This window comes from Dipteris shenzhenensis, chromosome 2 (genome assembly GCF_047967505.1).
Source record: "Dipteris shenzhenensis isolate YYH24624 ecotype China chromosome 2, Dip_SZ_1.0, whole genome shotgun sequence".
NCBI lineage: Eukaryota > Viridiplantae > Streptophyta > Polypodiopsida > Gleicheniales > Dipteridaceae > Dipteris > Dipteris shenzhenensis.
Genome location: NC_141597.1, coordinates 11,318,802 through 11,342,382, shown reverse-complemented (window position 1 = coordinate 11,342,382; position 23,581 = coordinate 11,318,802). Strand labels below are relative to the sequence as shown.

The 23,581-nt window shown below is 45.0% G+C and overlaps 1 protein-coding gene across 3 annotated transcripts in view; it reads right to left on the bottom strand.

Annotated features, from left to right (window-relative positions):
• The window catches only part of LOC147904326 (exocyst complex component EXO84B-like), a 71,340-nt gene that overhangs the window by 11,133 nt on the left and 36,626 nt on the right, over positions 1-23,581 (bottom strand). Inside the window, exons 4-8 of one of the 3 annotated variants that reach the window (XM_087385851.1) lie at positions 4,490-5,011; positions 4,042-4,230; positions 3,494-3,630; positions 3,064-3,250; positions 2,567-2,735 (exon numbers count right to left, since the gene is read on the bottom strand). In XM_087385851.1, coding sequence (XP_087241977.1) covers positions 3,091-3,250; positions 3,494-3,630; positions 4,042-4,230; positions 4,490-5,011 — 1,008 coding nt within the window. In that variant the 3' untranslated portion in view covers positions 2,567-2,735; positions 3,064-3,090. Of the gene's footprint in view, positions 1-2,566; positions 2,736-3,063; positions 3,251-3,358; positions 3,443-3,493; positions 3,631-4,021; positions 4,231-4,489; positions 5,012-23,581 lie in introns of those variants that run through there. The other 2 variants (XM_087385859.1, XM_087385868.1) reach the window with 2 other exon arrangements.

Here is a 23,581-nt window from a genome sequence, read left to right as displayed (position 1 = left end):
CATGACAGAATCACTTACACTGCAGATAATGAAACACAACGCATCTGCATTTCTTCTTATCCACGCAAGAATATGATCCGCAATTGGTACTATGTGTTGTCCTACATTGGCTGGATTCGATCTCGCAACCGGCTTCACGTCCACCCTAGTAGCAGTATCCCAAAGCTCGTATGCGCTTAGGATGGTCTTCATCTTGAACTTCCAGAGTGGATAGTTAGTGCCGTCTAACTTTTCGCTTTCGCCGAATGGTGGAATTCGCAGTCTTGCGGGCTGGGCCATCTCTCATAATCTGCTCGCAAACAGAAACACACTACCAAATCTTCTTGCTAGAGCCCAAGCTCTGATACCATGTAAGAAAACAATACAACGTCTGTGCTCAACACATAACAGGATCTCGTATGCAAGAGAGAAAAGCAGATAGTATGGATAATAAAAATTTTGATTACTGTAAAACTGATACAATAGATGGCACTGTCTCCCAACCGTGCGCTCCTGTGTGAGAAGCTTCGATGGCGTGCTGAAAACAGTAGAGGACGGAGATTGGATGCTAAGGAATCAAGGTTGCTATAGCCAGTGATGATTATGGGCTTCACAGGCTTGCTCTTATATAGCCACTAGTCGTAGTCAGTTAGACCCAATTGGGAGACCGACCCAGTCGGCCCAAAACGGCCAACTGGAGGTTGGTCCCGAAATAGGCCACCGACCACACGTTAGAAGCGTTCGGCCCAGAGCCATCCGGGATCATCTGGGGCCCCAAACCGACCCTGCAGCCCGAGATTGGGCTGCCTCGGAAAATGCTCCGTCTACCCTCAGTGCGGTCAGTCATGGGATGCCTTCCCACACTTGCATGTAGCCTAGTTGGCAGTGTGCCAACTCTATCTGAAGCGGTCCAACCATCAGGCCACACATGGCCCCCATCTAGTGTCCAAACCAGGACCTACCGGATAACCGAGCTACTCAAATGCCTTCTCCTCATATAAAGGGCTTACAAGTAGAGTTAGCTGGTTCCCGCGTAATTACACGAGAGTGGAGCATTGATATCTAACAATACATTCCCTAGAGAGAGCAGCCTGGGAAATCTCTCTCTCTCTCTCTCTCACATAGATTTTCATATATGGAAATGTCTCTCAGATTTTCATATATATATATATAGATTTTCAGAGACAACTCCAGGCTCCTTTCCAGATTCCTTGCCTACCCAGATCAGAGATGCCTCGCGGCCTTCATTCACAAGGGGGTCCGACACACAGAGTACTTACTCAAGCGACGGGGCTTGGCCACATCAGAGCAGGATCACAAAGTTCTTCCCATCGAGTGACATTGATCGTCCAGTCTCTAGCCATAGTTGTGACAGAGACTTCGACTCGACGACCGCAGCACGACACACGAGACATCGAGGGGACACACACATCACTCTGGGAGACCTCCCGTCATTGTTTAGACCCGGAATACGTCCCATGGGAGTCACGGTGGCTCTGGTCTTACGTCAAGCCTCGTCCAGGAGACCGAGACGCACGGCACCCCTTGACGGGCGCCAACATCCCATCACCGGCTATGCACCAGCCAGGGCGACATGACATACGGAGGATTCTGCTCCGCTCCAGTCCTTTTCTTTTCATTGTTACATCCATATGTATTTGATTATGTATGATCAGACTTAGGATTTAGCACGGGTTATGATGCCTGTTTCAGTAGCTCCACCCTTACTGTGATTTGTATCAGGTTTTCTTTCAGTCTCATAGACCCATCGGTCTTCCGAAGACTCTAATAAAATTTCTTTCTTTCTTTCTCTCTCTCTTTCCCTCTCTCTCTCTCTCATAGATTTTCTCAATTCAAGCAACAAGCTGTGTTTCACCTGAAGCTGTTTCTTGAAAATATATTGAAGTGTAAATAGCTTCAATATCTAGTCAAATATTTTTATAACCAAAGAGAAGGAGCTTAGTCATTTCAACAACACCAAGATGCATGCTAAACGAGAAAAAGGTACTCAATGCTTAACATTGGGCAAAAGATTGTGAACGATTCATCCATCTTCTATAAATCTGCCTTATGTTGTCTAAGGTGCTGCTGCAAGTTTTCACCAGCCAAACTAGCTCCAAGACTTACCGACTTGAATGGAAGCTGCACGGACTTATCTTAAGCCAATCATGTGGTCGCAATGGCTTTCTCTCGACACAACTCTTTTGTTTTGGTTTGAAGTAAACTCCCCTTCCCATTGGAAGCAGCCCGTAAATGGGATGCAAAAATATGTGGTCCACTCGCTCAATAAGATATCAAAGCCAATAATATCCTGTACAACTGGGGCCGTCAAGCCTCCTCTTCCAGCATGGGTTTATACATATTTCAGCTGTACCCCCATATCAGGGCTGGCTGGAAGTCAGTCCCAGGTGCATTTCTGCACCTAATGCTATAATGAAAATATGATATGCTTTTATTTCCTTATGTTGCTTACTCCGTATGAAGATTTGAGCGTAAGACAAACTTGCAACTAACCATGACATTGAAAACAAAGAAACCAAAGCATAGATGTTGTGAAAAGCAACATGTTTCCAAAAGAACTACATACCTTGCTTTATGGACAGCAACATCAAGTCCCTCACTTGGATAGATATGGAACTATACACTCTTGCAATTGTGCTCAACCTCATTTCTTCCATTGTCACTCATCACCACTGTCTTTAGGAGACCCAATCCATTGTCACTCATCACCACTGTCTTTGGGAGACCCTATCCTTCTGTGAATTATAAATAAAACCATGTAACGATATACATACATCGGATGCCAATCAATAGCATTACAGAGTAGTAGGTAAAAGTCTTACCACTCACTTCATTGGTTGAAGTTTGACTAAATTAGTGATCAGTTTCAGCTGTCATAGCTATACATAATAACCTTGCTAGGTTATATTGCATCATTGTTGAAGTCTATACATGTATGTGCATAGGTTTAAACACAGACAAAACATCCAAAAGGCAAACAACATACAGCAAGAACCATTGACTGCAAGCAGTCTTCAGACTATGTATTAAATTTTGATGAATATTCATGGCAGCAGTCCTTACCTGTATCATGTATGGTCCCATAATTATTCAATCAACAGCTCGCATGCCTTCTCCAGAAAGAAGGCCAGAAATAGACGTTGGACTGCCCAGTACTTGCTCATTTGAGAGAGCACCTGCCATTTCAGCAAGAATCTTTTCTATTGACCCCTTCGCAACATCTTCGAACCACTGGTCTTCTTGCAGGACACTGGAGGCACACAAGGAATGCAAACCTGAGCTACAACTTTGCAATAGAATGACATACTGCAGAATGCTGAACCAATGGCAGGCTTTTGGGTCTGTAAAGATGATGGAATCCAAAACTTGGAGAGCACTCAGGATTCAATCAGGCACAACTACAAGAAGACCCAAATAAGGAATTGATCCATCTCGTAAAGACCTGGAAAGCAAGAAACATTTTGTGCAAAACACATCTGGGGCGAGAAGGAACCTCTTTGGATCTATTCCAGTTGCTAAAAATGCATTCTCTGCACGTGAAATAATAGCAGATACCGTTTGCCGCATCTTTCTTGAGGTATATCTACCAGCTGATGCCATCTGGATGACAAACTGCATATCCAACACAAACTGATCGAATATGCACAATCAATGACTCTGGTGAAAAGATGAGGTTGCCATAACAAATTATGGTAAATAAAGAAAACAAGTGTTTGTGGATGTGAAAGTTTTGTTCTCTTAACACAGTTGACCAGAAGGTTAACTTTATGGTAATCACAGGGTAAATGTAAACTGCATGTCACATATTATAATATCTTCACGCCTTTTGAAAAACCAATTTCCTGAGTAATCCTTGCTGATATTGTTATGAAGCACGTCACATAATGTGTGTTTGTATCAACAATTTTCCCAAGTATGTTACATGCTCTCTTTGAAGAAAAAAGAAGTATGTTACATGCTTGCGGATGTTGTCAGTATTGTGTATCTTTAAGATTATATATGCTTCTATTTGTCTACTTACAGAAACTTGCCAGAACGTACTTGCTGTAGCCCGATGGGACCCAAGGCTTTAGGTTCATCCTCCATACTTCCCCAGAAATAATCATCCTTAGAAATCCACATCACAAATGCCTCTGCTAGTCTCATCAGAAGTAAGATAACAACCCTTTCTCTTCCAGCTAGAATGTCAGCAGCTAGTTGTTCTAATTCATTTAATTTCATAAATAGGACCTGCAGAAAGAAAGGAAACAAACCATAACAGAGAATAAGCTCAAAGACAGAGAGAATATGGCAGGCTGTGCTTTCTTCTGTTATGTCCTAGTGTGCCAAAGGAGTTGCTGATACAAAGAGCTCCCATTACAGGAAGCAATCTTTAAATCCTTCAAATGTCATGCATATCCTACAAATGCTTATGAACAGTCTTGTTTACTGTATGTGTACACATATTATGTTTTACAAATCCAAAATCATGTGTTTTTATAATAAAGACCTGAAAAGGTGGAGATGGCATCGGGTCTTCATGCGAATTTTGATGCTTCCCATTATCATCTAAGCTTAAATACAATTCTGCAGTCAGCAGTGGCTTGTCGTTTCTGTCAAACAAAAGTTCAAGTATATGTTGCTCGCAAAAACGATCCCGAATTTCATCTACAGCACGCTGCAAGCGGCGTCGCCAATCCATCAATCTAGTTCCTGATACGGCAGATTGTTCGTGTCCTTGTCCATGTTGCTTTTCTTTACATGCACTTTGCTGCCACTTCAAAGCTAAATAAGGGAGAAGCTCATCTGCCAAAGCTGCAGCATTACCTAGAATTGCAAGTTGTTGTGCTTCAGTTCTTGCAATGACAATTTTTGTGTCATTACCCAGATGTTCCCTACCTTCGCTTTCACTTACATCAGGTAAAGCCTTGAGGAGCATCTTAACATACAACCCTAAAATATTTGTGATGCCTTCCAATACTAGCCTTCCAAACTGCGTTGCCATCATTGGTGTAGCATCTTCCAACAGATCCTGGATCACGTGGCCAAAGAAGATGTCACAGAAGAGAATTAAAAATGATTCTTAAGCTGGTTTCAAGTCATTTGAGGTAGTTCTAACCATATGAAGCATGCCAACAACTAGTCTTGCTCAATAGAAAAAGACTACACTGCTTGACAATTCACAACATGGAAATTTTTCCTTCCAACATTTCTGCTGCCTTTGCTTATCTCGTGACAAGGTAAACAAGGGATAGTGGAACACGTTTTGTGATTATCAAAATTCTCTATGCTATGAAAGTATAAAAGCCACATGTCTTCATAGGAAGCCTAGTTTGAAAAGTAAAGCAGCTGTAATCTATACTTCACAAGAACTTAACACAAATCCCAAATGAGAATCACAGCCTGGACTACATGCTATGTCATCCCTACTCAGATCGTCAGCATCAAACATAAGAGATGTAGTGTACTAAACATACGCACAGGCCAACATACTCGCTTTCTACCATTCTCTTTATACAAAGGGCCGACTCCACCATCATGAAGGCTTGTACTCCTGCCCTTCAAATATTCAACTGGATCAATATACAGCAATTCCAGAAAAAAAAAAAAAACATTCCCCAAGATCAAAAGCTCCACAATGATGATTCCCAATCATCCACGAGGCGTACATAAGCTACATGTCCTTTTACACAACTTGAGGGGAATCTTCCTTCACCTCGATGGGAATCCTCCTCCACCAAAATTTCTGGACCTTTTCATTACAGGCCCTCATTTCTCTTTCTCACTCTCTTTGTCCATGAATCATACTTTTTGTGTTCTCAAATAAATAACTACTATCTTATACTTTTAAATTGCGATCAATCTTTTCCAAAAACACTCTCATCCTCTCTTTTGGCCATGCGTTCTAATGTTCTAGAGGCTCTCAAGGGAAGTAACGTACATAAAAAGTGAAAACAAACTATACACATGTACAAAAACACTCTCGTCCTCTCGTTTGGCCATGCGTTCTATAGAGGCTCTCAAGGGAAGGAACGTACATGAAAAGTGAAAACAAACTATACACACGTAAAAACTTAAAAGACAAGGTACTTATACTACTTCCAACTAAATCGATGCTGTAAGTAGTTACTAAGAGGTTTGAGGATGCTTACAATATGTATCATAAACGAAGGTGACAGCTTACTCCTCTTATCAACGGGTGGTAAAAGCTGAGGGAGCTTGCCCAAGTTTTTCAATGTCTTGTTAAAAGTACGAGGATGCATAGGGTAAAACAAACATGATGATGTCTAGCCCCTATGATAGCTACTACTGCACTATTAGCATTCTTTTTTTTTTTCAAGAAAATTACTTCATTAAGTATGAATGAAAACCGCGAGAGCAAGCCTAAATGCGGGAGTACATCATGCAATGCATGAGGAAAAAACAGCTCAAGATGAGCTAATAAAGAACCAAGGCGGAGGCTGAAAATGCCATCTCAACCCTAAGGGAGACTCAGAGAAGAAAGGAGATCCTCTCCAAACTCTAAAAAAAGTAACTCTCCTGGCAGTGGCTGCTCTGGAGAATCCCTGTATGCTTGCCCAAATGGCCATCAGAGTGTGTACTGTGTCGATCCAAATACTGGCTATAGTCTAGGAAAGGTGAACCTGGATACCCTTCATCACCTCTGTACACCTGGCTCTCCAAATATGCCAAGCTGCAATGCTAGCCAAAATCTCCCAAGACGTGTCTACTAAGGCATGAACAGCTCTGAAAGGAGCGAAGGGAACATCCTAGAGGGAACAAGACTCCACTGAGTGTCGCCGTACAATGAGAGCTGGATCTGGATCATGTCCCTCGAAAAACACCTGAGGGCCAGTAAGAGATAACCAAGCCACTACACCCTAGGTCATATAGAAAGGTGTTGTATGAAAGATGCTGAAAATCCTAGCAACACCTTTCCAGATTGTGCTCGCCTATCTACACTCCCAAAGGCAATGCTGTACTGAATGTGACAACAAGGACAAGTAGGGTCAGCCCCGAACCTGGATCTTCACAGGTTCACTAGAATCCCTCCATGAATAGAAAGCCAAAAGAAAAGAGTGATCTTTCTATTCCTGAGGGATTTCCAAAGCTTACGCCAAAAGTTCTTCCACACAACTGCGAAAATCTGAAAACTATCCCAATGTGGCACTGTTAGCATTCTCATCACAGCTATAAATTGAATGACATTTTCTTCACCTACCTTCTCAAAACTTAACTCCTAAACGTCTGGGGCAGCCATCTCATGCTTTAGAATGTAATGAACAGTCCACTTTATGAGCGGCTAGAAGTTTTGCAGGTCTATGATATCATGCTCATGAAATCCTCAAAGCTTTTGATGATAAATCAACTTGCTTTTCAGACGAAGCCTAGGTCTAGACTTTGAGGATGTCATGGTAGCAGATGAGTATTGCTTACTATCAGACTCCACAACTTCAGATTTATGGATGATAGACTCAAGTGATAGCAAGCACATGAGAGCCCAGGAATGGGGATGGAGGGTTGGTTGTGAATCACTAGATCAGCCCACAAGTGGTGTGGTAGAACTTGCAAATGCTTATAAGCTGCATGGCAAGGGAAATGGCACACTTCCTCACATGAAAAATGTGTGAAGTATTTGAAGAATGTCAAATATGTACCAGTCTTCAAAAGAACTTGCTATCTATTCAGTCATGTATGATCTCCTTTAAGCAAAGCATAAATGTTTCATAAAGGATTCATTTAGTCGTTGGCTAAGGTAGCAGAGATGGAGGCCTTTACACATTTGATGGCAAATTGATGAAGAGAGAACTACATGTTCCATATCTGGACTGCTTACTAAAGGTCTTTGGCATAGAAGAATGGCTCTTGCAAAGAAATAAAGTGGCAAGAAAATCAGAATTTTAAAAAGTGATAGAGGGGGTGATTTTAGAAGTTATGATTTCAAACTATGTTGCAGCAAAAAAGACATAAAGCAACGCTCACTACTACCTACACTCCTCAAACGAGTGAAGTGGCAAAGAGTAAGAGCAAGCACCTTGTTGAGGCAGCCAAGTCTATACTCAGACATGAGAATGCCAGCAGCCGAACATATTTTGGACAGAAGCTGTGTTTACAGCTGCTTATGTACTTGATACTACATCAATCAAAAACATGACACCCCAAGCATCTCGGACAAAGAAGAGGCCACGTGTAATGTGTTTCAGAGTCTTTGGTTGTATCTGTTATGCTCATGTTCCAAAATAGATAGGACAAAAATTACTAAGCAGTGCTTAAAAAATGCATCTTTATTGGGTACAGTGACCTTATAGACTGTAACACCTTGAATTCCACAAGATAATCATGAGCACGGGTGTTATCTTCAAGAGAAAGAAAGAAAGAAAGATGTATTAACATCTGTAGAAGCCGAAAGAACTCATGAGACCATGAACGAAATACATCACAAGATCATGAATCCCACAAGATAATCACGAGCACGGGTGTGATCTTCAAGAGAAAGAAAGAAAGAAAGATGTATTAATGTCTGTAGAAGCCGAAAAAACTCATGACACCATGAACGAAATACATCACAAGATCATGACCAAAAATGCTTATGAGACCAAGAACGAAATACGTCACGAGATCACCACCAGTACAACCGGGAACCAGAAGTGCCTAGTGCATATATATACCTTTGTAAGACTAGAATATGTCCAAAGATGTAGCAAATCATATCATCTACTGCTCACATGGCATGGCAAAATAACAAACACAAGACATGCTAGAAATCCACTTCGCATACATCAGTTTTAGACGGAGTGTCTGTAGATAAAACACGTTTAACTTTGAGGTCTCTAACAATCGTTATTCAGTAATCAACCCATTTTCTTTCTTTCTTGGCTTCATTGACTTTCTCCAGCTCCTTTAGTTTCTGATTCAGTTGGGCTTGGGTAAGCTCATCCAACATCCAACCTTTGTGTCTTCCAATTTACTGGCCTATTTGAGAAACTCAATTTTATATTCTCCATGATTCAAGTGTAAAAATGGCATGCTTAACACCTTGATCAACACTTCTATCTAATCGGAATCCCATGTTTTTTTTTTCAAAGAAAGGAACCTTCTATTAATGCTTGAATTGGAATCCCATGTTATCTCTGGTATGGCTTCCCTTAGGTTCCTAATGCTAGTATAGAAGCTTCCATCACTATCAATCGTCTACTGCGAGGCTTTCCATCCTGACATTTAGTGCCTTCCGCTTCTTCTTGAAGTTCCATGTATATATTGAAGGGGGACAGAAGGGGAAAGAAGAGCAAGAGGGAGAGAGTGTGAGAGAGAGAGAAGACTCAAGTGTGCGGGTGTGAAGTGATGAGCCACACCACAAACTCATTAGTTTTATTAGGATTAGGTTTTATCCTATGACTGCAGTCATAGATGTCTTATCTTTAATAAAGGGGTGGCAATGTGCCTTTACCCCAACAACCTCCCACCTAAAGGCCAATGTGCCTAAAGGGGAGAAAAGAATAAAAATTACAGCAATATACAGTTACTGTATACAAGACCATAAAATAAGAATGGTCTCATCCTAATCCCATGATGTGGCGGCAATGTGCAAACCGCTCAGTAGGCAAGCTCTTAGTGAGCAAATCTGCAGGATTATCATCAGTATGCACCTTCACAAGCTCAAGTCGCTTGTCTTCCAGTACCTCCATGATGAAATGATATTTCACATCTATGTGCTTGGTCTTCTTATGAAAGACCGGATTCTTTGCCAACATGATAGCACTCTGACTATCACAATGCAAAACTGGCATATCTCCTGTAATGCCCAAGTCTCCCACCAGCCGAGTAAGCCATATTGCTTCCTTGCAAGCCTCAGTGGCTGCAACATATTCAGCTTCAGTAGTTGACAGTGCAATGCATTTCTGCAACCGAGACACCCATGATATAGCACCTCCTGCAAATGTGAAAATATAACCGGTAGTAGACTTCCGGTTATCTGCATTCCCTGCATAGTCTGAATCTGTAAAACCATGCACCAATGCATCCTGCCTACCATAGCATATGCACAAGTCTTTGGTACCCTTGAGATACCTCAAGACACCTTTCACTGCTTCCCAGTGCCGCTTGCCTGGATTTGCCATATACCTGCTGATGACTCCCACCGCAAAAGCAATATCCGGACGAGTGGCAACCATGGCATACATCAAAGAACCAACTGCAGATGCATACGGAACCTTGGCCATTTCAGCCTTATCATCATCTGATCTGGGGCTGTCCTTACTGCTGAGTTTTAAATGTGGAGGCAACGGGGTACTAATAGACTTCCCCCCCTCCATTTTAAAGCGCTGCAGTACTTTGTCAATGTACGCTTTCTGTGACAGAAACAAAAGTCCCTTGGACCTATCACGAGTAATCCGCATGCCAAGAATATGATTTGCATCACCCAAGTCTTTCATGTCAAAAGACTTATGCAGTTGTTTCTTCAAAGCACTAATCTCATGCTGAGATTTACTGGCAATAAGCATGTCATCCACATATAGAATGAGTAGCATCAAACTGCCATCCTTTGCCCGTTTGGTGTACAAGCAATGATCGGTCTCACACCTATGATACCCTTGGGACTGCATGAAGGCATCAAACTTCTTGTACCATTCTCTTGGCGCCTGCTTGAGTCCATACAAGCTCCTCTTGAGCTTACACACAAGCTGCTCTTTCCCTTTAACAGCATAACCCTCTGGCTGACTCATATAGATCTCATCATGGAGATCTCCGTGAAGAAAAGCTGTCTTCACATCCATCTGACATAAATCCATGTCGTCATGAGCAACAAGAGCTAACACTGCTCTCAAAGTAGTCATCTTGACTACAGGGGAAAAGATCTCATCAAAGTCAATGCCCTTCTCCTGCTTAAATCCCTTAGCAGCCAATCTGGCCTTATACCTCGGTAAAGCATTTGAATCCACTTTGACTTTGTAAACCCACTTGCATGGCAAAACCTTTCTGCCTGCAGGTAGCTGCACCAAGTCCCATGTATCATTTTGAAGTAAGGAGTCCATTTCTGACTGCATGGCTTTCTCCCACTTCTTTTTCTCTGTTCTTCCCATAGCTTCCTTGAAGCTGGAAGGCTCACCACAATCTGTCAGCATGATAAAATCAGCCACATTATTGGCTCCTGGAACAAACCTGGCAGGAGGCCGTTGTACACAGGTGCTCCTCCTAACAAAATGTTCCGGATTAGGCTGCTGTCCAGCCTGTTCTTCATGCATGACGGGTGGCTGTACCACCATATCTGGCTGTTCTACAGCCCCATCTGCTGGCATATCCAGTGGTGCATCATTGGCAAAATTATCTGGCTGATTTTCAGCCTGTATACCCTCTTGAACAGGGTTATCTGCAGCAGCCTGCTGCTGCATATAAATGGGCATTCTTTGCTGTCCAACATCATCATAAATAACCCTCCTGTATTCCACAGGTTGCACGGGTTCCTTGTGTACACTATCCTCTTTAAAGATGACATCATTGCTGCGTATAATCTTCCGTTTAACGGGATCCAATAACCTGTACCCCATTTCACCTTCGTCACCATAACCCATAAAGATGCATCTGATAGACTTTGGATCCAGTTTGGTGCGCAGTTCTTTGCGTACATCAGCAAAGCACTCGCAGCCAAATACACGTAAGTGCTTATATGAAGGTGGCTTGCCAGACCACACCTCCTCTGGCACTTTCAACTCCAAAGCCTTGTTTGGCGACCTGTTAATAATGTGAACTGCTGTTTGCACGGCTTCTGCCCAAAAGCCATGGGGTAATGCAGCATAAGACAACATACATCGAACCTTCTCCTGAATAGTTCGATTCATACGCTCACTTGCACCATTTTGAGATGCATTATGAGGGGCTGTGAGTTCATGTTTGATGCCCTTAGCTTGGCAAAATTGCACAAAAGCATGTGACACATACTCACCCCCATTATCGGATCTGAGGCATTTCAGCCTGCGACCTGTCCGATTCTCAACCTGAGCGACAAACTTCTTGAAAGCATCTAAGGCATCGCCCTTATGCTTCAAGAAATAGACCCACACTTTGCGTGTGACATCATCAATGAAAGTAATAAAATATTTTGCACCCCCTAGTGATAATTGTGGCATCTCACACAAATCAGTGTGCACTAGATCAAGTGGTGCTCTATTCTGGGGAGTTCTCCTCTTATGAGGAGTCACAGAATGCTTGCCAAATATACAATGATCACAAGTAGGCAAATCTGAAAAAGAAAGAGACGGCAGATAACCCAAACGTGACAGTTCTTGCATTCCTTTAACAGACATGTGTCCCAACCGGCTATGCCACAATGAAACCTTTGGCAGCTCGGTTATGGCAACAACATGATTACCTACACTGGAAACATAAAGAGGGTACAAGGTATCACTCTTAAAACCCTCAGCCACTACAGCCTGGCCATCAGTAATCACCCATTTGGAATCCCCAAATGTGGTGTGGTAACCACTGTCATCCAATAAGCCAGTGCTAATCAGATTTTTCTTGATTTGCGGCACATGGCGGACACCATCAAGCATAAATATGCGTCCATCAGGAAATACTATCTGTATACTGCCAATCCTTGCAATCTGACATGCATAGTTGTTCCCAAGATGAACAACTCCATAAGTACCTGTGTAGGAAGTAAACCACTCCCTATGAGGAGTAACATGAAAAGAAGCACCTGAGTCCAAGAGCCAGGTGTGCATGTCATGGCCATCAATAACCAAAGCATGTGCTATTACAGCAAAAGAGCATAAAACATCATGTATGTCACTGTCACTGTCCTCTGCTACAACATTCACTGCATCCAAGTCATCTGCCTTGGCCTTGCCTTTGCCTTTGCTTCCATTGCCTGCATCCTTTGTTTCAGCCTTCTTGGCTTTCTGATCCCGTATGAACTTGAAGCACTTAGACTTCACATGTCCCTTCTTGCCACAATAAAAGCATTCAATATCCTTTTTGCCACGGGACTGACTGCGGGATTTGGACTTACTAGCAGATCTCCCCTTCTGCTGAGTCCTGCCTCTATCCTGTACCTGCAAAGCATTTGAAGACTTGCTGCTCGCATTATTCTTCCTGCTCATCTCCTCCATAAGGAGAGAGCTCTCTACATCAGCATAAATAAGAGTGACATTAGAATTTGACAGGGTGGTCTTGAAAGTGTCCCAACTCTCAGGGAGGGTACACAGCAAGAAAGTAGCCTTGAACTCCTCATCAAGATTCAATCCCTGTGCAATCAGCTGTGTAAAGATGGCATTGAACTCACTCAAGTGTGAGGTCATAGCTGTACCTTCCTTCATGCGAAGATCAACCAGCTTCTTCGACCAATAAACCTTACTGGCTGAGCTCTTTTGGGCATACAATTCTTCTAGCCTTTGCCATAGACCATAAGAGGTCTTTTCAGCCTGAACATTGAACACAAGAGTGTCAGAAATAGTGAGCATGATAGCTGCCCTTGCGGACAAATCAAGCTCTTCCCAGTCATCAGCTGCCATGTCAGATGGCTTGACACCCTTCACCCTTATGGGCTTAGAAATCTTCTTTAACAGAAGTACATTCAAGCACTATTCTGCCCATAATGCATGATTGTGTGCTCCTTCCAGTTTCTTTATGTTCAGAATTGAAGATTCACTTCCCCCTCAAGCCATATCAGATAAGGAAAGTATCTGACTCCCTGGAAGTAAAAAAAAAGACTGAATAAAAATTCTGATTTCTCAGAAAAAAAAAACCTGCTCTATCAAGAGCCAGGAGCACTCACAATAGTGCTGTTTTTTACTGTCAGGAAAATCTGCAGCAAAACAATAAATGTCCCTGCAAATACTGTACCTTCTGAAACACTGTACCGAGCTCAAATAGGCATAAACAGTAATTTCAGAATGTTGCAGCTGCTCCACAAGTGCTTTAACAGTGCATCATTGGCTGACAAGACACAAGACACTGCTGTAAACACTGCTGTACTGACTGTACTGATCACTTCTCCCACCTCAGATGAGGTATTGCACTGAGTTAATATGCATAAACCACTTGGCAAACACCCAAAAAAAAATGACACTTCAGCCTGTCACAAAACCTGCAACAGAAAATGGGATAAATCCCAAGCAATCACCCTTCTGCCAAGGGGATAAAATGCATCTGAAGATCTCTGTCGGTAACCCAAGTGCTATCAAACAAAATCTGGGCAAAAGCCCCTTGATCTGACACCTGAACCAAGTGAAGAACACCTCAACACTGAGGTAGCATGCAATGTGAAAATCTCTCTGACAGAATCAACCAACAGTGTAATGCATATACTGCCCTGTGTAGAAATGACATACACAGATCCCAACGTACAAACACTCAATGAGGAACCTTTTGAGCACTGTCAACGATGGACAGTTAGGGACCGAGTAAACTCGATGCGCCCTGGCCAAGCGTGGCTCAACTGAGGTTCTCTGAGTGTTGCACAAGAAATGTGACCTGCAAGAAAAATGTCACCTCGACATTGCGGAAATCGAGGCAAATGTGTGCTCTCTGGCACCACACTACCTCAAGGCATACAAAGCATCAACTGCCAGGCAAAAGCCCTATGATCTGCTCACCCGGAAACTGAGATTCAAGCCCAGTAAAAGCATAAAAGTCCTCTGCAAAATCAAGGCATTTCCTTCACGAAAACAGATAACTGTGCAATCAACCACACACTGTGGTTCTCTTCACCTCAAGCACGAGGTAAATGAAGGTACTTGCTGTACTTTCAAGAAAACACAGTTTTGAGAACTGAAGGATGATCCTGAGTGAAGAGCAGAGAGCTCTTTCTCCTTCTTTTTCTTCCCAAAAAAAAATTCTGCCTGCTGTACTTCCTGTACCTGCGCACGTGTGCAGGGTACGGAATGCCAGAAAAAAAAAATTTCTGAATGTTCTCCCTGATGCAGCTCCCTGTACCTGCGCCGTGTAAATCCGTACGGATGTACGGCTCCTGTACGACGTCCGTACGGCAGGTACGGATGTCCGTACCTGAGCGCGCGCTGCGCGCTCTGATTCTCTGCGCAGCCTGGTGCTGTGCACTGGCTGCCCCTACGCAGGCTAGCAGCTAGCAGCTGCTGCTGTAGCGCTAGCTGCGTGAGCAGCTGCGCTGCTCGCGCCCTGCTCTACGCCCGCGCCCGCGCCGCTGTGCTCCGCTTGCCGCCGGTGCTGCCTGCAGACCTGCGACGCCCGTCCGTACGGATGTACAGACGACGTACGTCCGTACGGCGCTGTCACCTGCTGGCCCGTTGGCCCATGAAGAGGCTAGGTAGAGGTCGAGGGGGGTGGGTAGGCAAGGGTAGAGGGAGAAGTGGCTCTGATACCAGTTGAAGGGGAACAGAAGGGGAAAGAAGAGCAAGAGGGAGAGAGTGTGAGAGAGAGAGAAGACTCAAGTGTGCGGGTGTGAAGTGATGAGCCACACCACAAACTCATTAGTTTTATTAGGATTAGGTTTTATCCTATGACTGCCATAGATGTCTTATCTTTAATAAAGGGGTGGCAATGTGCCTTTACCCCAACATATATTCACGTCCATTTCCTTGGGAGTAGCCTCAACCATCTTTCCATGAACTATATCTTCTACTTTCTTATTATTCGAGTATGTGTGTTGACTGACTCAGTCAAGATGGACATCAACTAGTGTGTTGTAGAGGAAATGCGCTCTTGAACTACCTCGTGGACCCCTGCTGACTGTAGTATCTGTCTGCTCCATTTTCTTCTTCCCTTCAAAAGCAAGAGAGACGTGGCGAGCTGAACTCAGACGGAAGAAAGGTGAGCTGGCAGCCCACAGTGAGATTCAAGAAAGACTGCAGAAAACATTATGGCAGTCCATGCTGGGAGCTTGATCTATCAGAGATAGACTCGGCTTGAGTAGAGAGGCTCCAGGTTCTCTTATTGTCATGGATGATCCACAATAAGCCATTAGTTCCACAAGCTTGAGGTCATCCGGCTACAACTTGACATAAGAGTCCAGGTGATCAGATAACTTCACCGACTCTAAGGACTTTGGTCCTTCGACCTCATGTTACCATGGCTTGCCCTATCTGCATCCACGACATTAGTAGCTAAGGTCGATTAGAGGTGTTGATATGCCCATACATGCACATGGTTTGAGAGCCTAGGACTCCCCATGGACAAAATACCCTCCTTTCAGTATCACCTTGAGACCTTAGCTATTCCACTCACTTATCACGAGGCTAACCACATTATTTGAGAGGATCTCATTCAGCTTCACACATACAAGACTTAGTTATCCCCTAGCGAGCCTCCACTGAAGCTCAAATCCTATAGAGATCATTGCTTAAATATCATACGAGGGCTTCGTCAACCCGCCAAGTGACACATGGATCCACCTCCCCCACTCTTTAAGGATTTCGATCTAGCATATCCGTGTTTCCTCACACCGACTACGCATTCAAATTGGAAGGGCTGATGGAATACCTAGAGAGGGCTGCATATGCACCTATGTGATCTACAAGATTGAGTCAAAGAAGCATTTTGCTTTCCAATGTCATGTGAACTATGAGATTCGAGGTCGTCACCATTGTCTTTTCACAAAGATGGATTAGGATACCTCTCCAGCCTCTTGGTTCACCCAAATCCAAGACGTTTAGCAATCTTTATTCATGAGGCCATACGACATAGAGACTACGTTCTCAAGGCACAGAGATGAGATCAGGGTGCGCTCATCTAGCTCCGGAGATGGCATAGTCAAGGCTTGGAGCAAGAGATATAATAGATCCATCAATATGTCGATGCACAAATTAGGCTTGGGGATCTTACCTCCATGTTCGCCAGAGTATGGACACGATCGATGGGGGTGACAGTGGCACTTGTCTGACAAAGAGCCACGGCTATGAGACCATAGCAGACCACGTAGAGTAAATAACGTCAGCGCTCTATCATGGGTGCATGCTGTCCTAGCACCCACCATCATCAAAGTGTCTCTTTGTCGAGACCCTCTTCTCTATTCTCAGTTACCCCGTAGACTCAGTTGGTCAGACAACATACAAAGGATCGCCATAGTGATACCACCATCGTTACCATCCTCTCCATGGGCTCATATACTTTATACTAGTGTTTGGCGTTTGTGTTTGTGTTTGTATTTATCTTGTATCTTGTTTTTTCAGTCTCATAGATCCTTTGGTCTTTCGAAGACTTTAATAACCTTTCTTTCTTACTTTCTTTCTCTCATGTGTGCAGGTGAAAGATTGAGACCACACAAAATTGTCGTGATTTGAGACTCCAGATCCTCCCTGACATGCAAGAGGTAGAAACAAAAGAGCATGTGCTATTGAAATACCATCAATACCAATACCACAATCTTTTCAACAAGGATTTTTTGGGCATGACCCGAACCATTAGCTACCCAAATAGTGCCATGTAGCATATGTGTCAAGGGTCACAAGCAACAAGCGCACACTCATGTAACCCATGTTGGCCAGAGGCCCACATAGTAGAAGGGAACACCACACCGTGTGGCCATCGTAGGACACATGATCCCATGCATGTTCTCCAAAGACAACAATACGATCAATACCAATACCACAGTCTTTTCGACAATGATTTTTTGGGCATGATGCAAACCATTAGCTACCCATATACTACCATGTAGCATGTGTCAAGGGTCACAAGCAACAGGCGCACACTCATGTAATCCATGTTAGCCAGAGGCCCACATAGCAGAGGAGAAGACTACACCGTGTGGCCATCGTAGGACACATGCATGTTCTCCAAATACAACAAAGTAGCATGAGCATGCCTATAGGCAAGCGCTCCATCCAAGGTGTTGTCCTGGAAACATCGTATTACTAGGCCGCTTCACGATGCTCCCATGTCCATACACACGCGAGTGAAGGATGGTAACAATAGATCTCAAGCACAATGGCATCTCTTATGATCATTGCAATCTTTTTGCACTTTTTTGGTTTCTCATTATATCCATCATTAATATGTGAGACAAGGACACTTAAAGCAACCAATAACTTCCTTGCCATCTTGTTTTGTTAGTAGGCTCTTGCCTACATCTGGGTACATACACGCATGGTAGGTGTGATGGAGATACTCATATAATGCTGCCCTCTCACAACTGTCCATGTTGCCTCTATCTTGGACCTCATTTGGATATGAGAGGCATTAGGAGCATGAGGTTTTCCGTACAGAAGATTATGAAATGTAAAACCCCACTTAACATGCATTGTCTTGGATTTGGAGGCTGTGTGATCTATATAGGCATCATGGCATCATCTAGAGTATTCTCAAAATCATGACATGTGATCCAGTTTCAAAACTAAAACTATCATGATGTTCTTCACCATTAGTATCTTGTACATGGGATCCCTTGCCTTCACCTATTCGATCTTCTTGGTTTTCTTCCTTTGTGAGACCATTTGTGGCACCATACAGTGCCCAATGCATTAAGCATACATTTTCCAATTTGAGATCTTACAATGGAGGAGTGTTTGTTTTACAACCTTTCAAGACTGTTCATCATCCTTATGAAGCTTAGTATTTTCACCCATGTCTAGATGCCATTGATCTTCTTTGACCTAGGAGCTACCCCCTCCGCTGCCCCTCCGCTACCCTCTCGCTACCCCCTCGCTACCTCCTCCGCTCCCCCCCTCGCTGCTACCCCTTCACCTCGTTGCTACCCCCTCTGCTACCCACTCGCTGCCACCCCCTCCGCCACCCCCTCACTGCCACCCCCCCAGCGACCGCCTCCGCTACCCCTCGCTGCCCCCTCACTACCCCCCCCTACCCCTCGCTCAGCCCCCGCCCCTCGCTCAAGTTTTTTTTTTTTTAAACCCCCGCTTGCAGCTCCGACTTTTTTCCTTTTTTTTCCCAACAGCTCCGACCTCCTGCAATCCCTTCTTTGCCCGCTGCTGCCTCCCCCCCATAATGAAGGGAACAGGGGGATGAGGACAGGAGACTAGGCGGGAGACCCTTCGGTCCAAATTTCCATACGCGTGGAGATGGGGAAGGGGAACGGTGACAAGGGGAAAACACAAAAGCAACTCAGTCTAAAGGACTTCAACAAACGCAGCAACCGGAGCGGTTTGACAGTGGACAACAACACGGCCCAGAAGAAAGGGGCCCACCCAAAGCCCATGCCGCTCACCACATCGTCGACCTCTGGTTACCACCACTATTTCACCACCATCATCCGCCTCATCATCTACGCCACCTCTCTCCTCCCCCTCTCCTGCATCATCATCACAGGTCTCCTCTCCAGTAGCCTCACCACTGGCCCCACCGGCCACGGCTCCACAGTACTTTCCCCTCGTATCACCTCTACCTCTCAGTTAGCCACCCTTCATCACCTCGTCCGGCCTCGCTACTCCTACATACCACTCCCCCGCCCAGATCATGCTGTCCCCACCCTCAATACAACCTCAGCAGCCAACCTTCATTCAAAGTTTTCAAACCCCTCTCGAGATCAAGTTCCCACCTAGACCAAGACATCTTAGGACCCCACCAGATGCTTGGGACTCCCTATTGGCTGAGATACACAGCATCCGGGCCCGTCAGGCAAAGCTGACACATTACACCTAGGAGCAAGCCCGATACACCCAGGAGCAGGCCTGCATTATACACGAGCAGGGCACCCTTACCCAGGGACTCAGACCCGACATCACACAGCTTTGAGAGGAGCTCGGGACCCTCAGAGCAACGCCTGGAGGGACCCCAGTCATAGCGATGGAGGCACAGATAGCCACGATACAGTCGGCTATAGCAGAGACGACTAGATGGGTGGACGTGGCAAAACGGGAGCCTCCAAAGGCAACCGTTTCAACCGCCATACATGAGCAGCAACAACGGGCTTCGAAGGCCCTCAACATCCGGATACGAGGGATCACGCGAGACAGCACCAACACCACTACGATGCCCATGGAGGAGGCAATCACCTTTGTGACCACCACCATGGGGGTCCCCGACCATGGCATAGAGGGAGCATGGCGTGTTGGGAGAGATCCCAACCGAGAGCATCCCCTAGTCATTCGCTTCAGCGATTCACATGCTCGACTAGTGACACTCCGACGCCGAGCCGCTCTACGAGAGCATCCCACCTTGTCCATGGACAAGGATTTGACGCCACTATAGATTCAGGAGCGACAAGTTCTTCTATAGCAACGGGACGTTGTCCGCAAGGAGGGAAAATGAGCCGTGATCCGACATGGTAGGTTGTTGACCGGCACCCGTCGAGCTCCCACCCGTACCCCCTAGGGGGACGGGACCTATGAGACTGAGGTTTCCGAGACCCTAGCCTACACCATTTGAAACTGTAATGGTACCTTATGGTCAGACCCAAAGAACTTCTCGGAGTCTTAGCTAGGACGAGACATAGTCTTTTACACGGAGACACACCAGAGCCCAAAGCGTCCACTTCCGATAGTCAGTGGCTACACATGGGAGTCAGCCTTCAAGGATGAGATGAGGGATACAGGAGGAGTCCGAGGATCAACCGGGGTCGCAGTATTGTACAAGTCTTCCCTTGCTAGAGCCATCTCCATTGAGAGGAAGAACACACACTCCCGATTCATGTGGATCCGGATCCGACGCACAGACACCCGTGACCTTTTCATAGCAATATGCTACTTCCCGCCAGACACATCCCACTTCGCCATAGTGGCACGAGAGGAGGGTGAGACATCGCCATATGCACCCTTACATCAGGATATCCCAGACCTTTCAGCCCGCGGGGAAGTTCTCCTTGTTGGGGACTTCAACGCCAGGACGAGCACGCGCCAGGCACCACTCCTGGACTTCCGAGACGACTCTATCATACTACCAGACATGGACCTAGACCGTGCAGGTATGACTAGGACCTCATAGGACCGACACGGGCCTGTTACACCATATGGACACGCGCTCCTTGATCTGGGCAAGATGCATGATCTCATCATCTACAACCAACTTGACCTATGGCCCTCCTCAGGTGGTTTTACTTGCTTCCCACACGAGGGGGGCACTAGTGTAGTAGATTACATCATGGGATCCCTTACCTTCACTTCATGTATCACCCACTTCACCGTAGCACTACTCCCTCCAGGAGCTGATCACACATACCTATTCTTCACTATCGCCACCCCACACTTTGCTTCCTATGTGGTATAGCCACACCACGCATACCACATAGGAAGCACGACACCTACCACGACATACACTTTGATTACAGCCTCTCACCGGTCTACTCTGGATGCCTAAACAGACTCCTAACCTACATCAATCACATACCACTCATAGAGGACGGTACTGCCCTAATTAGTTGCACACTCCACGAGGCTGCCCTCCAAATCTTTCCCCACACCACACGGTCCACTAGACCACCACTTCTTGGTTCTGTACCCTACAACAATTGGTATGATGCGGAGTGCAAGGCTTATCGCTGATAGCTCCGATTTGAAACCAGATGTCACCTCCCGAACACACCAAACACGATACGCAAGTACCGACGTCTCGTACGTCGGAAGAAGCAGACATTTCTTCCTCGAAATGAGGAGCTGCTGCTGCACATCTTGTACAGCAGCAACTCTAAGAATTTTTTGTGGATATTCCTTGAGTGTAGGTTCCCATCACCAGAGTCTGGCACACGTATGCACACCATCTTTATGATGTCCAGCCCACTCCGGATCTCATACACACACCTCGCCCCACCTCTTGCACGTTGTTCACCAGAGGCGGAGTCAAGGACGCGACATTGAAACTGCACAATGGCCGAGCGAAGGATCATGAGGAGCTATGCACTGAGTTTATCGCATATGGGATCGACACGTTAGCCCCGATCCTAGCAAAGATATTCAATGACGTTGTTTGCCTTGGCTTCCCCCGCACCTGGACACTCAACACCATCACCCCCATCCACAAGGTAGGGGATCCCATGGACCCGAGTAACTACAAGATTATCATGATTGGACATGTGATGTCCAAGATCTATTCAACTGTCTTGGATGCATCGGTCAGCCTGTTCATAGAGATGAGAGGGCTCAGAGCAGAGGGTCAGGCCGATTTCAGGCGAGACCATGGGACTATGGATCACATACTCACACTCAAGAGTGCCATTGAGGAGGCCAGATCATGGAAGGAGAGGGTATATTGTTGCTTTGTGGATTTCCGCAAAGCCTTTGACACATTGTTTAGACTCTGGATACGTCCCACGGGAGTCACGGTGGCTCTGGTCTTGCGTCGAGCCTCGTCCAGGAGATCGAGACGCACGGCACCCCTTGACGGGCGCCAGCGTCCCATCACCGGCTTTGCACCAGCCAGGGCGACATGACATATGGAGGATTCCGCTCCGCTCCAGTCCTTTTCTTTTCATTGTTACATCCAGATGTATTTGATTATGTATGATCAGACTTAGGATTCAGCACGGGTGATGATGCTCGTTTAGGTAGCTCCACCCTTACTGTGATTTGTATCACGTTTTCTTTCAATCTCATAGACTCATCGGTCTTCCAAAGACTCTAATAAAATTTCTTTCTTTCTTTCTCCTCTCTGTTCACCCCATCCCCAAAGACTCTGTCATCAAGTTTGCCTCCATGATGCATGCTAGGGTGGCATCAAACCACCAAGTCAATCTGCAACCACAAGCTAATTTTGCATTTTTAACATGCTTGTAACATGTTGCTTCTCCAACAACACTGCATCATGTGTATCAGCATGCTGGCATAGTAAAGCATCATTGGGGTTATTGCCTAGTGTGTGCAAAGTGTCATTACCACCACCATTGTCTTGCTAGCCACATGAAAATTCAGCATGTGTCTCCTATATCTGTCCTTGTGTTTGCCTTTCAATGAATGTGCCTTGCTTGCTCATGCTAGGCATGAGTGCTTGCCAGCTGATTGCATCAAAGCTTTAAGGTAAAGCTCATGCATAGGCTGGAAAGGCAAGTGATTTGGCACTAATGCATGTCCAATCTCATGTAACCCATATGCATGTTGGGAACCTACAGAAGATAGCATTTTATCCATTTGGGTGTCCATAAACTAAACATCTAGGATGCAACAATGCATATAGTGCAAATATAACTTTATGATCTTAAGTGATCGTACGCTTGCCAAATCCTCTATCATCATGAACATGGAATCTTCAACATGTGCATCATGTGGCCCTATGCCATATACCTAGATGAATCCAAGAACAATCCCAAACTCATCCTCTAAAAACACAACATGTGCATCATGTGGCCCTATGCCATGCATGCTCTGATGGACTTCTTCTTTCTCAAGAGTTCAAAAATTCCAACGAAAACCCATACACTTGTATTTCATAGTCGGTGTGATCCATCTCAGCTTTCTCTAACATAGTGTATTCTTTATGCACCTATCAACTTCATAGGACTACCCGGAAGAAAGGCTCTACACCACTTCTACATTAAGTGAGAATGGAAAGGACAAACGAATTTGGAGAAACCCTAAGAAAGCTGAAATGAATAGTAAATACTAAATGCAAAGAAACAATGGGGTTTGTAGGAAACCCTAAACCATAGACTAAGATTAGGTCATCAGGTTGCACAGTGCCACATGTACAGTGCAAAAAATTATGATTGCACAACGCTATATGAGCTTTACATATCTTGGTTTTAGTCGAT